At 38.0% G+C, this 14,858-nt stretch overlaps 1 protein-coding gene across 11 annotated transcripts in view; it reads left to right on the forward strand.

Annotated features, from left to right (window-relative positions):
• Positions 1-14,858, forward strand: part of Kiaa1109 (KIAA1109 ortholog) — a 191,668-nt gene that overhangs the window by 173,677 nt on the left and 3,133 nt on the right. For all 11 annotated transcript variants that reach the window (XM_029475239.1, XM_021157454.2, XM_029475245.1 and 8 more), the window contains 11 exons: positions 1,340-1,477; positions 2,104-2,361; positions 3,132-3,282; positions 3,662-3,819; positions 3,948-4,140; positions 4,365-4,582; positions 7,273-7,524; positions 8,954-9,157; positions 10,942-11,136; positions 11,490-11,624; positions 13,711-13,876. In XM_029475239.1, coding sequence (XP_029331099.1) covers positions 1,340-1,477; positions 2,104-2,361; positions 3,132-3,282; positions 3,662-3,819; positions 3,948-4,140; positions 4,365-4,582; positions 7,273-7,524; positions 8,954-9,157; positions 10,942-11,136; positions 11,490-11,624; positions 13,711-13,876 — 2,068 coding nt within the window. The remainder of the gene's footprint in view (positions 1-1,339; positions 1,478-2,103; positions 2,362-3,131; positions 3,283-3,661; positions 3,820-3,947; positions 4,141-4,364; positions 4,583-7,272; positions 7,525-8,953; positions 9,158-10,941; positions 11,137-11,489; positions 11,625-13,710; positions 13,877-14,858) is intronic.

Raw genomic sequence — 14,858 nt, forward strand, 5'->3', positions numbered from 1 at the left:
TTTAGGGTACTAAGTGAAAATGTTTACAACAATAATCCCACTAATACAGTATTTTCCTTTAAGGTGATAACCATTTAGCAAACACTTTTAGCCTATATTTTATAGTAAACTTTTGCCAGACACTATGCTAGGTTACTAGTGTGAACAGATGTGAGTAATGCAGGTCTTACATGTGAACAAAAATGATAATAACACATATTGATGTCAGGAACATACCCTTGAAAGTAGCAACATGATATTTCGAATCATAGTGGTATTGAAGAGGGATATCTTTGGAGCATCTTTGGCTACTATGGCTGAATCATGAGGTTTAATCAAATACTTATTGTACAGAGTAGACGGGGCAAGAGGGAGAAGTCCTGGCTAAAAGTCAAGGTGATGAAATACACCAGTAGCTGACTGTGGAGTCAGATTGCACTGAGGGATCAGATATTTATTCTTTAGGTGGTGAGAAGCCATTAGAGGCTAAAGGATTGGAATGATGCTTCAGATTGGTGTTTTAGAAAGAGAGTCAGTAGTACCGCAAACAATGGGAGGAAAAGATGCTTAAGGACGCTGTTTAGTCAGCAGTAGTGAGTGAAAATCTGATGTAACAGTAAAAAGAGAAAGGTGGGAATAGCTTCAAAATGAGAGAAGGAAGTCTTGAAGTTGCACAAGGAGCAGTAGAGGACAAAGGGTGGCTGTGAACTTAAATGACCTGGAGGGAAATGGTTGAAACCATTAACTTACATAACTATAAAACAATCTAAAAATGATTATAGATCTATTGGTGGATCAGCTGGTCACCAGGCCTGTCTGTATGTGCTCAGAATCACTAGCATGCTAATCTAAAGAAGCTGTGGGAGAGGAACAGAAGAGAAAGGGTGCAGAAAAGAAAAGGTGCCAAAGCAGAGCCCCTGAAGAGAACCATAAGGGTGCTTTTCTTGTGAAAATTTCTGCCCTGGACAAAAAGGGAAATAAGTGCTCCCTTGCACACAGCTGTTTGGTTTGCAGTTCCCTTTGTGCAAGTTCATATTCTAGCTCATAATCTTAACCTATTCTCCATATTTGATGAGCCCTATGTTATACTAAAAGCTTGCTTTATAGCTAATCTCTAGCACCTCTCTGTGGCAGAACATTAATAGAGCCCTAACTTGCCATCTCCCGAAGAAAGGACACAGAGCTAATGATTTCGCAATGCACTCTTTATCTTTTGAAGAAAGATAAAATGCAATGTATCCTGGTATTTTATGGTTTAAAACAGTAGGTATATTCGGCTCTCTAATACCATGTCTGATAACTAAAGTGTTAAAAGTTTTAGAAGTCTGTTCTAAGTTCTAACAAACTATTTCTGCATCAGCTGTTTGTGATATAGGGTCTGCTTCATTTAAGTACGATATGCGCCGACTCAGTGAAATCCTTGCATTTCCAAGAGCCTGGTATAGGAGAAGTATTGCAAGGCGCCTGTTCCTTGGAGACCAAACTGTAAACTTGCCAAGTAAGTGTGTTATGTAACCATAATTAGATTTCTTTTCATTTGGGTTAAAGAAAAGAAGATCCATGATTAGTAACACAATTTTTGTTAATCTATACCATGTGATTCATTCATTTGTTCAAAAGAATGTGTGTTGAGTCCTTCTAATGGCAAGCACTCAGCATACCAAACAAACAAATGCCTTACCCTCTTGAAGATTGCCTACTAACATTTTATTCTGTAATAATTTACTCGGTGACCCTTGTAAATTTGGAGATGCAAGTATCTATGGTTAATTAGTAGTTAATTAAAGCATGGGAAAATGAAAATACTGAAGACATCGTACTGTTTTTGCCTCCATCTCTTTCTTGATCTTAGCTACTGTTATGACGAGCTGAAGAGGTTGTGGATAGGAATAGTACAGTTGCCCTGATACAGTGGAAAATGTAAAAGCTCTTGAGTGTGTTTGTTCTCTCTCCAGTAATGTACTTTCTGCCAGGATTAAATAAAATGCTGGATTGTTCTTTGCAAATACTGCTATCTGTGAAAGGACTAGACAGTGTAGTTAGAAATAGTGTCTGGGTGAAAGAACTTTTCTCACTTAATGTTCTTATCTGTGACTTTTACTTTGTCTTCTACTGGTGTACTAGCATCTGGTCCAGGGACTCCTGACTCTATTGAAGGAGTGAGCCAGCACCTTTCTCCTGAATCATCAAGGAAAGCATACTGCAGGACCTGGGATCAGCCAAGCCAGTCAGCCTCCTTCACCCATATGCCGCAGTCACCCAATGTGTTCAATGAGCACATGACCAACAATACCATGTCACCGGGGACAGCAGCACAAAGCCTCAAGTCCCCAGCTTCTATAAGATCAAGGAGTGTTTCAGACTCTTCAGTCCCTCGAAGAGGTAACTTTTGTTGGCCAGTATGCCTCCAGTGTTCCTAAGATAAAAATCTTACTCAGGTTTCTGCCCCAACTACTAGAGATGGATTCTTGAGGAAAAGAAACCAATAAGTACCAAACCCTTCCAGGTACTACCTACAGAAGAGCTCCGTGGCTGTCTAGTAGCTTCACAAAAGGTAGAAGGGAAGAGTTGCCATATTGTCAATGTACTCTGTAAGAAACATTCTAACAATGTCGTGAATGTACCAAAAGATGCTTCAATATTGAAGAAACAGTCTTTATATTGATTCAATTGTTTGTTTATTTAGTCTTTTTTTTTCCACCTCTTGCACACTGGTGTTCTCCTTGTGCTAATGCCTGAATATATCAAAATGAATGATATAGTTCTTGGCACAACCAAGACCAAAGTATAATGAGCAAGGTCAGTACTTGGTTTGCTCACAGACTCCATTAGATGAATGCCAGCTACCCAGCCAATGCCTGCATTTCTGAATGGTTTCTGTCTTTGAGGCTTCTGTTTGACTGAAACACTTTGGCTTTTGGCTTTTATGAAGAAAATCCTGGAGTGATGAATTATCTGTGCATCTGTATCTCATGTACACCAAAGCCCCCTCATCTCACCTGTTTTAGAAGAAATGTGATTATTAAACATTTGGACTCATACAACAATATCATGTCTACCTTTTGATTATAGAATCTAGTGGGTTTTACTTTGTAATAAGCTCTGTTTTAAGTGAATAAATGTGCATTTGGGGCTTTTCTTTCTGACTTTAGATTCAATTTCAAAAACATCAACTCCTGTTAACAAATCAAACAAAGCAGCAAGCCAGCAAGGGACTCCGTGGGAGACGCTTGTTGTGTTCGCTATCAACCTGAAACAATTAAACGTCCAAATGAACATGAGCAATGTCATGGGAAATACAACGTAAGCTATTCAGAGAAAATATGTCTATCTAATAGCACTTAAAATGTTCCTTGCAGTGTTGTAAAGCAGTTCAAACCCTTTTAAATGTAGTAATATTTTGAGACAGTTAAATAGGTGAAAAGTTTTAAACTTTTTAATCTGAAAATGGATTAATTGTTAGGACACTATAATACAAACAACATGAAACACATTCCCAATGGAGAATTATCAGAAAATAGGATACTTTTCTAGCTATAAAGCTTCATTAGTTTTAATATTCAAACATCAACCACATATTTCATTATAAAATCAGATCTTCTGTGTATAATCTGATTTTGCTACTGGTTTTAATTCAAGATATTACCAGCCACATATCTAACAATCTTTTCCTTCTTTTTAGTTGGACAACTAGTGGTTTGAAAAGCCAAGGCCGGCTTTCTGTAGGAAGCAACCGTGATCGAGAGATTAGCATGTCTGTTGGTCTGGGAAGGTCACAGTTAGATTCCAAAGGAGGAGTAGTTGGTGGGACCATTGATGTCAATGCTTTGGAGATGGTCGGTATGTTGGAATTTAACAACTACACAGCTTATTTTCAAACATTATGTTTGAAGAAAAGAGCTTTAGAAAGTTGAATTTGATAAGTTTTTCCATGAATATTTGGAAAGTGATTATTGATTTTATTTTAGCTCATATTTCTGAACATCCAAATCAGCAACCAAACCACAAAATACAGATTACTATGGGTTCTACTGAGTCTCGAGTTGATTATATGGGCTCAAGCATCCTCATGGGTATCTTCAGTAATGCTGATCTTAAGCTTCAGGATGAATGGAAAGTAAACTTGTATAACGCCTTGGATTCAAGCATGACTGATAAAAGGTATGTATTAGGATGTCCCCTTCTGAAAACTTTGTGTGACTGCTGTTAACATTATTTTTTTAACATTCAGGGGCAGGAGAATTAGTTCATTTTTTTTCTACAGACTAATTTTTATATTATACAACTAATACAAATGAAAAGGGCTGGGCAGGGGAGGATAATTATTTTTGCTTTATTTATATCATCTCTGATATTTATTATACAAATTGTATTTCATGCTTTAGTGAGATTTTTGTGCATGGAGATTTGAAATGGGATATTTTTCAAGTAATGATATCAAGATCAACTACACCAGACTTGATAAAAATAGGAATGAAGCTCCAAGAGTTTTTCACACAACAGTTTGATACTAGTAAGCGAGCTCTCTCAACCTGGGGACCTGTTCCTTACCTGCCGCCCAAGACAGTGACCAACAACCTGGAAAGGAATTCACAAGAACAATGTAAGGGTTAGAGCGTTGGTATATTGTTTGTCTTCCCTATATGTTATATTTGTAAGTAACACATTTGTATGCTGTACTTAGAAAGCATCCTGTGGGCTCTCCATCCCGTCCACTCAGCAGAAAACTGACTGTGTTCCTAGTAATGGTGTCAGCTGCTCTTTGGGAAGGTGTTACTTTTTATCCTCCACCACAGCTTAGCTGCAGCATATCCACTCCATGACAAAGTTAAATTCTGATATGTGACATGGGCTGAGGACGCAGAATAACTGAGTCTGTCTGTTAACCTAGTATTAGGCAGGTTATCATCTTTCACTTAGTAATTAAGAAATTAGCGTGTATTTATTAAGCAACAACTACATGCTTTCGTACTTCTCTAGGCACACGAGTTGCAAGCTATGCCATCACTAACTCATGAACCTTACACTCAAATAGGAGATGGAGACTATAATTAAATATATAAAAGTCATGGTTTCAGGTAGATAGAAGCACTTATGTAAAACACACAGCATGGGAAGGATACAGAGAAGGTTAAAGTGAAATAATGGCTATTTCAGAAAAGATGATCAGGAAAGCCTTTGTCTGAAGTGACATGTTAGTAGAAATGAGTCACTTGATGAAAGATATGAGATTGCATGTTGGGAAAGTTCTGGGCAGAGGGCTGTGGAGGTCTGAAGCTCCTGTTGTTCCTCATAAACTTGGCTTATTTGAGAATCATTGCTGGACCTGGGATCTTAACCCCTTGGGAAGGTGAGGCAGTAGACTACAGATCAAGTTCAAAGGCAGCTTGGACAACTTAGTGTAAGACCCTGTCTCAGAATGAAATGGTCACAATAGTCTGGAGATGCAATTCAGGGGTAGGGCCCTTGCCTGACATGTTCTCAATGGACGTGGGGATTTGAGGGAAAATGAGAGTCATTAAAATAACTGTGAACAGAACAGAATGATCAGTAAGAAAAATATTGGACATTATCTCAGGCAAAAGGCAAAAATAAGGTTTTTAATATGATGAGTATTATAGAGATTTTAAGACATTTGGTATCATTTGGTTTACCTTGGTGTAAAATACTCCTTTGCAAATAATCACCATGGCTACTGTGGGGAGAACACACATGTAGGCAGTTAGGGATGGACACAGGGAAGATGGTACCTTTAACTAGGATGACAGTGGTAAATGTGATTAGTAGTAAGCAGAATGAGGACAACTTGGTAACTCTTAGTTCATAACTCTTTACTTGTGGTTTTCGGGTTTTCTAGGTACAGGGTTTCTCTACATAGCCCAAGCTGTCCTGGAACTAGCTATATAGACTAGGCTGACCTCCTAAGTGCTGGGATTGAAAAGGTGTGCACCGCTACACCTGAGCTGTCTCCTTAATTAAGTGTGTACATTGAAAGCAAGCTAGAAAATGTAAACAAAAGTGAAGGGTCATATTCCTGCCTCAGAATCATCACTGTGAAGCAGCTCAGAGCTTAAACATGAACAGATTCCTGTATATTCTCTACATATTTGTACACTTGTTTGTTTGTTGTTTGTTTGTTTTACTTTGCTTTGTTTTTCGAGTCAGGGTTTCTCTGTGTAGCCCTGGCCTTCCTGGAATGTTGTTTGGCCAAAGTATCACTATCCCTTTTTTACACTCAAACTTTCTACTTTGCCAGTTACCTATCTCTGTCTTCCAGGAACTATTCAAACTTAATGACTGACCCACAAGTACCAAGCAGTTTGTCCTGACCATGCTCACAGTTTAAACCTGGTTGTTATCTATCTATATTCTCCTTTAGTTTGGCGTAGTTCTTTTTGTATGACTATAATTACTAAATAAACATGGCCAGTTGTCTGCAGGACACCATACTCTCTTCAGTGACCTGTTTGTGTATCATTTTCTTATTCCTTTACGCCTTTATAGTCTTTATAAGCACTGTTGTTAGCAAGCATATGTAAATTTTGGTGCTGTGCAAAGTTTAAAAAGTCCTTGTCAAGACCAGTTAAATACAATGTATGATCCTCGGTAGCACTAAGAAAAAAATGGAAACCGTCAAAAAAGGACATTACTGAAATAAGTGAAAAATATCTAAATCTGAATTCTGTGATTGATTAGCCCTTTTCAAACATTCATGTGCATGTATAACACCTGGGAATCTATATTTTGAAAGTGCTAAGAAGTGAACTCAGGGCCTTCCACATGCCAAGCCAATGCTCTATCACTGAGCTGTGCTCAGCCCAGGAAATGAGTGAATTTAAGACTGGGGAATTCTAAGAAGCTCTTATTGTGGTGCTGATGGTGCTAGTCATCTGACCTTACTTTAAGTAGAAAGCACAAGGAAAGAAACATAAAACCCCTCATTCTGGGTTTTTTTTTTTTTTAACCTGTGAAAAGTTGATAGACATAACTGGCAGTTGCTGTATTTCTTGTTATGTAGAATTTGTGTGAAATACCATTCAGGCTCTTTGTAAGTCAGTCAGCATCATAGACCTCGAGTTGTGAGAGTTTTGAACACTAGAAAGTGCATACCTTCCCAAGCTCTGTCCATCCTTATGCAGCATCTTTTCCTACTGTCTATTGAACAATTGCTTAGCATTCCCCATTATTTCCACTCATTATCAGAATGGAAAACACACATCATACACATGGCTATAGACCCACCTCTGGATACTTGAGACAATTTATGATGAATGTTTCTTCATTTTCTTGTAGTGCTTGATGCTGCACACCATCGACATTGGCCTGGCGTGTTGAAGGTGGTATCTGGATGCCACATATCCTTATTTCAGGTTCCATTACCAGAAGATGGGATGCAGTTTGGAGGATCCATGAGCTTGCATGGAAATCATATGACCCTGGCTTGTTTTCATGGTCCAAATTTCCGTTCAAAATCCTGGGCCCTTTTTCATTTAGAAGAACCAAATATTGCCTTCTGGACTGAAGCTCAGAAAATCTGGGAAGATGGTAGTGTGGCACATCTCCAGCTTTTATCCTTTGTGTCTTCTGGCACGATCATAAATAAGTCTTTTTTTTTCTTTGTTTTGTATGTTGATTTTTGAGGACTGTGTGTGCATGTGTGTGTGTCTATGTGTATGACATAAGTGTGTTTGTGTATGATGTATGGTAGATGTGTGTTTTTGTATGCTGTGTGTGCATGCATATGTCTGAGTGAAGGCATGTGCGTGCCACAGTGCATATGAAGTTAGAGGACAACCTGAGGTGTAAGTGCTCACCCTCCGCCTCCTTTAAGACTAGGCTAGCTGACTCATGTGCTTCCAGGGAATCTCCTGTGCCCACCGCACACCTCACTGTCGGAGTCCTGGGACTAGAGACACATAACACTGTGTCCAGCTTTATATTGATTCTGGAATTGGAGCGTTGGGTCTCATTGTACAGCAAATGCTCTGCACACTAAGCCATCTCCCTGACCTCCTTTTTACTTTTGTTTGTTTGCAGTTGTTTATTTTGGAAAGGATTCATTTGTGCTATAACAAACATGGAGAAGTCAGAGGACAGATTGAGGAGTTGGTCCTCAGTTTTCATCATGTGGATTTTAGGGGTTAAATTCAGGTTGTCAGGTTTGGTAGCAAGTGCCTTTATCCCCTGAGTCATCTCACCAGCCCCTTCTGACTTTTTTTTTTTTTTTTTATTGGAGAAATCCATCTCTGTTTGTTATCCTGTAAGTAAAAGATCGGGGAGTTCATTGTTAGTGAATCAGCATTTATAAAGTATAGACTTGTTAAAGAAACATCTAAATATACTTCTAAACTTGCCCTCGTACTCCATGTTACTTAATTTAGTGCTGCTGTGATGGCCTTAGCATGTTATCTAGAAATATTCCTTATAAAAACATGAAGACAGTGATGGTATGAGAAAATTCTCTGTCAGACAGAAACAAACAAACAAACATTGTGTTATAAAACTTGAGGGAAATAATAGAGCCCTGGGATACCTCAGGAATATTTGAGCAACACAAATTGGCCTTGGCAGGTTTTTTAAAAAGGACACCAGGACATACACAAAATTCTCAAAGAACTAATAAAAATGTAAAAAGAGCAGTTCCTTTGAGCAGTTTCCTATTCAGTGTTGCCTTGTGCTTTGCTTTTTAACAGTGTCTTACTCAGTTGCCCAGGTTGTCCTGTAACTCATGATCCCCCTGCCTCTGCTTTCTGAGTGGTATAACACTGACTGACCCACTTCGAGGTTTCTTAACAAGATGGTTGATGTTCTTCATTTCACTGGGATAAAACCAGCTAACTGTGGGCTTTCTCACTTATTTAGCCTTTCCTACTCTATGTAGCTTATCTACATCTGTTACTCTGATGTCATAGTTATTTTCTTAGCCATAAAGACAGTTTATCACTTTTAGAAACATACTTATCTTGTGTTATAGGCTCTAGTGACCACTCGACATACATTGTTCAAACACTGGATTTTCATCTGGGTCATAATACCATGGTTACCAAACCATGTGGTGCTCTGGAAAGTCCCATGGCAACAATAACCAAGATAACAAGGCGTCGCCACGAAAACCCACCCCATGGAGTTGCCAGCGTAAAAGAATGGTTCAACTATGTCACTGCCACAAGGAATGAAGGTTGAATATTTAGCCTTTTTGGGCTTATTTTCTTTTTTGTTTCATTTTGACCTCTGTCAGCTGTTCAGAAATCAAGTAGAGATCAAATGTTCATGTCTTGATACAGTTTTTATTTTATTTCTGTTGATACACAAAGTGGTTATTTAATACAAGAAACAACCACCTGGTAGTACAACATTTTACAGGTTCAAATTATTTTAGAAATACTGAAACCATCCTTTAAAAGTTAGTTTTAAATAAATAAAAATTAAATTTGTTAATTTTGTAATATTTGGTAAATATTTTAGAATTATTAGAAAAAATGTTTTGTAGTTATTCTAAAATTAGGCATTTGGGAAATGTATTATATGGCCAACTAGCAAAATGCCAAAAATGTAAGATTCTATTTACCTGGAATAAAATCTCAGTAATATTCATTAATTCATAATGTAAAGAAAATACTTTTGATGAATTTTTCACCTATGAGACCACTTCTCTGGTCTAATAACCAAGATGACAAGGCATAACCACCAAAGCCCTACCCGTGGTGTAGTGAGTGTAAAAGAATGTTCAGCTATGTCACTGCCAGGTCACGTTGTAAATAACTATAGTATTTGCCAGATTGCTCCTATGTGATTGCTTTCAGTTTGCATATGTAACATTGCTTTTATCAATCCTCTGATATTTGGCAAAGCTGATTAGATTAAGATATGTTAAGATTTAACTGTTTTACTTAAAAATGGCCTTTCTAAATGAAAAATATTGCTTATACCATGTGATTTTAGATTAGCTTTCAGGAATAGGCACACACTCTGGAGGGGTAAAAATATGTTAAAAAGAAAAAAAAAAGACTATGGCCTATTTTGACTTTTATACATTTGGAATAGGGTTGTTGTTGAGGTTTTTTGTCGTCTTTTTGTTTTTTAAGATTTTCTTTTACCTAGGATGTTCCAGGAAGCTGTTTATGAATCCACAGCAATAATCCTCACAGCAGGAGAGTAGTTATAATGTTCCAAAAAATAGGGCTTCTACATAATTTCACGGGTCAGGATAATATGTAGTGTTCAATCTATATAGACCATTCAGTTTGATAAGATCCAACTTAATAACAGTAAAGTACACATTTCTTCTTAAGAATATCATTATTTCCAACTTGTAAAGTGATTAGCATTTGATATAGTATCTTTAAAGCCACACTTTGTACAATTTGGCTAAATCTATTACTCTGAAGCCTCATTTATTTGCCTATGTCTAAATACAGTTTATTTCTTTTAGAGGCATACTTTTTTTTGTCACTCGGCTCTAGTGATTGTAAATTATTTATTCCAGTTATCCCATATAAAAAACACAAAAGCCTTCTATTTCCGCTTATAAGCTGTAAGCCTAAGGGTTTCGAGCTATTCTCACTTACATCCCAGACATATATATATACCTCTAGTTCCTTACTGTTTGAGTTTCACCAGGGCTGTTTTTGCCCCACCAGTCTGTCCTCAGGATGCATTTCTCCTGGTCACATAACTCATGTTTCAGGTTCTGCCTTCCTCTCTCCTGCCCAATCACTGACTCTAGCCTTTTATTCACCAATAGCTTTAAATTGGGAAGCAAGGTTTGCACAACAAAGACTGGTGTATGTGATAATTCACTTGTCTAGAGGCAACCATATCTTGGGGTTCAGAATTTAAAATTTGTATACATAGCAACAGATGAACCCCCAACAAGTGATCATTCTCTATACATTGTTTAAATGCAATGTGGTGACAGTGCCCTTTGGTTTAACATAACCCTTTCTGTTTTTATGTATGTAGAGCTAAACTTACTTCGTAATGTTGATGCCAATAACACGGAGAACAGTACTACTGTAAAGAATTCTAGTTTGTTGAGTGGGTTTCGGGGAGGTTCTAGCTACAACCATGAAACAGAGACCATCTTCGCATTACCAAGGATGCAGCTAGAATTTAAATCAATTCATGTTCAAGAACCACAGGAGCCTTCATTACAAGGTATGTGGAAAATATCCAATTTAATAAAACCGGTGATGTAAGTCAAATTGATGTTTTTACCAGATATACATAGACTGTGGTAAATTTATTTAGCTTATTTGTGCCTTTTTGGCCAAATATTGGGAAGAATAATTGGACTTTATTTATTTTAAGGAACAATGATACATTCTAGGAATGTTTCACTACATTCTCATTAGTCTGTAAATCATATGCACATAGCAGTTGCTCATTTCCCAAATCTTCACATTTATATTACAAGTGTATGCATTTACATGGATCTATGTAAATCTTTATCGATGGAAGAGGCCTTTGCTTCATGGAATTTTTCACCGTAACATCCTTTATCGTTTCAGATGCCAGCTTGAAACCCAAGGTGGAGTGCAGTGTGGTGACCGAGTTCACTGACCACATCTGTGTGACTATGGATGCCGAGCTCATCATGTTTCTCCATGATCTGGTGTCAGCATATCTCAAAGAAAAAGAAAAGGGTGGGTTGCATGGTTTTTCTTTCTTCTTTCAATTACAGGAAAGGCAAGTGCCAGTGGATTAACATGGAGAATGTTTTTATGGTCTGGGGATAGGATGAATGTCTTTTTCCTCTGTGGACTGCAAATGTCATGAAGTAGCACTTCTAAAACTACATGACAGGTTTCTGAGTTTCTGCTGGATGCATGGTGGTGGTATTGAGGCAGGCTTTCCTTATGACCTTGAGCTCACTCTGCATTTTAGGCAGGCCTTGAACTTTTGATCCTCCTGCCTCACCTTCCCATATAGGTCTAGGATAGCAGGGCTACTTTGCCAGGCCCAACTCTACATGTGATTCTCAGTAAATATAACTTGGAAAAACATAATTTGTTGAGGCCATTCTTTAATTTTATTTGGGGTTTTTGTTTTGTTTTGTTTTTTATGAAGAAAAAAATGTTAAATTTACATTGCAGATACCTCAAAACGACCATTTGGGAAGAGTACAAAGTTAACAAGTTAACATAGATTGGACTGGTCTTCCATTAATTACTCTTCATCAGAAATATACCAAAAATTGGACAAGAGTAAAATCTATAGTGATGGTGGGAAGAGTAAGATCAAGCTGCCACACATCTCACGCCTTGCCCTGGACAGCACTGTCTGTCGAGCCCACCTTTCCTGTCCTAGCACTGAAGGGCAGCAGTCACTAGTTACCTTGATGCTCATGCTGTGTTCAGTATCTATACAAAATTATACAAAGCAAACTTTGTACAAACCAACGTTCCAAGCTTCATTTTCAGTCTGCCCATATGTGAGAGCCCATATTATGTCCCTCAAATATATTATGAAACCCTTGACATTTTGTGAAATATTGCAAGGTGTGGTTGGCATTAGTTTATAATCCCAGTGATTCAAGAGGATTGCAGGTTCAAGGCTAACCCAGCCAATTTAGTGAACATTTTTCTTAGGGAAAAACTTAAAGAGATTAGGGTTATATATCTTAGTGTACTTGTGTAGCATCTGGTAGGCCTAGACTCAATCCCCAGGAATGCATAAACAGTTGTAAGACATTTGAATGAGAAAAGACAAAATGTTGTCTGTAAAGATTTCATTGTAAAGATAGTCTAATAGCCACTTAAGTATAGGTCATTATTACAATTTAAACCAAAATAAACATAAGCATCTCTGAGAAAGTTTACACCATTATGTAAGACTAGACAGAAATCAACAATTTCTAGAACATGGAGATTATTATAACAGTGTAACTTCCACCAATAATAGAAGCCAGTAAGCAGCAGAACTTGTAGGCATCTGTGTTCTTGCTGTGGTACTGCCTAGCCTGTTACCAATCAAGTTACAATAAAAGTTGCATAGCGAACATCATATTCAACTGTTTTAAGTCCACTTTGTGTTCTGATGTTTGTACTTAAAGAGAAATGTTGTGTTTATTCAATTAGATCACATAAAAGTCTATGTGTGTCTCAGATTTGATCATACATGCGTGTGTATTTATGATTGCCAACTTTAAAGAGACTTTTCTTAAGCACCATAAGGAAAGGACTGTACACAAAATGCTTCTTATTGACACTGTTTATGTAATTATACAACTATTGAATTTGGTATATAAGTAACAGTACAACTAAACTTTTAAAAGTCATCAAGGTACAACTTTCTTGCTATGTTGACGTTTAGACAAGAAAGTATTTTACCAGGGAGTTAATAACCCCTGGCCCTCCTTCACATTTTTATTTTGACACACAATCTCACCAAATTTTAATCTGGCTTGAAGTAGGCAGTCTCTTCATTCTCCTTCCCAGCTGGGATCACAGATGTGACCAGCATACTCAACTATTAGTCATCGTTGAGGAAATCAATCTACCTCTGTTGACTACAGTGCCCTACACTTGCTAACACAAATGTGATCTCTACATACTTTACCACAGTGACAACCTCACTGTTCACAGAAATACTAAGAATTGATATTTTCCCGTGGCTTATTTTAAGATACCTTTTAACAGGTGTAATTAAATGAAACTTGGCATGGTAATAGAGCTAGTGGTGGTTCTTAAGATCTGGCTTTACATATATTTATTATTATTATTATTATAGCCATTTTTCCACCTCGGATTTTATCCACTCGACCAGGACAAAAATGTCCACTTATTATACAGGATGATAGTTCCTCTGACAGAGACAGAGAAGATGGCATCACTTACACCACTGTGGACTGGCGAGACTTTATGTGCAACACATGGCATCTGGAGCCTACTCTTAGGTAAGAATTTGGTGTGCACACCTCAGTATGTTCAAGGGTACTAAAGTGGTTGTTTTTCCAACTGATGTGACCAAATGCTTGACAAGAAGCTGTAGGTGGAAGAGTATTGGGGCTCACAGTTTAGGAGGAAATAAACTGTCCATCTTGGTGTCACAATATGAGGCAGCTGCTCACAGTGTATACACAATCAGAACAAGAACATGACAGGAAGTGTAGCCATGCTCTAATAGCTCAGAACCTGCTCCTGACCTAGACTTCATCTAGGAAAGCCTCACCTCCTAAAGAGTCCACAATCTTCAACACTGCCATCAGCTGGGAACCAAGTGTTCAGTGCAGCCCATGAGAGACATGGTGTATGTTCAAACCACAATACCCACTTCATCCCCCACAGGCTTTAAAGCCACCCCATAATGAGAAATGCATTTATTCACTTTCAAATGTTTTCATAGTTCCAGTCCTATTTAAAATTCCAAAGTCTCTTTTGGGACTTAAGGCCCTTTGTTAACTGTGAACTGCTTGCTATACAATCAAAGGACAAGTTAATATTTCCAATATACACTGGCAAAGAATAAACCTTCCCCATTACATATGGAGGAAATGGCAGGGAAGATTGAGCCAAAGCAGTACTGAAACCAAACAGAACAGAAACCAAGGCTCCAAAGGTGTTGAGTGGCTCCAGTTTTCCAGCTCTGCCTCCTGAAATACTCATACCCTCTTCTTTTGGGCCAGTTCTCCATGCCTGCAGCTTTTCTCAGGAGACATCCCACTCTCCTGGCATCCCTCATTCTAGGCTTCCTTCACTACTTACTGCTTCACTTTCACAGTTTTATGCAGTAAGCTCTTGTCCTTTCTTTGCAGAGACTTTGAGCCAACATATTTTTCAAATGCAGGTACCAATGAAGTAAAAATCTTCTTTATCCTTCTCCCTCCTCCCTTTCTCCCTCTCTCCCTCTCCCTCCCTCTCTCCCTCCCCCCCCCTCTC

This window comes from Mus caroli, chromosome 3 (genome assembly GCF_900094665.2).
Source record: "Mus caroli chromosome 3, CAROLI_EIJ_v1.1, whole genome shotgun sequence".
Lineage (NCBI taxonomy): Eukaryota > Metazoa > Chordata > Mammalia > Rodentia > Muridae > Mus > Mus caroli.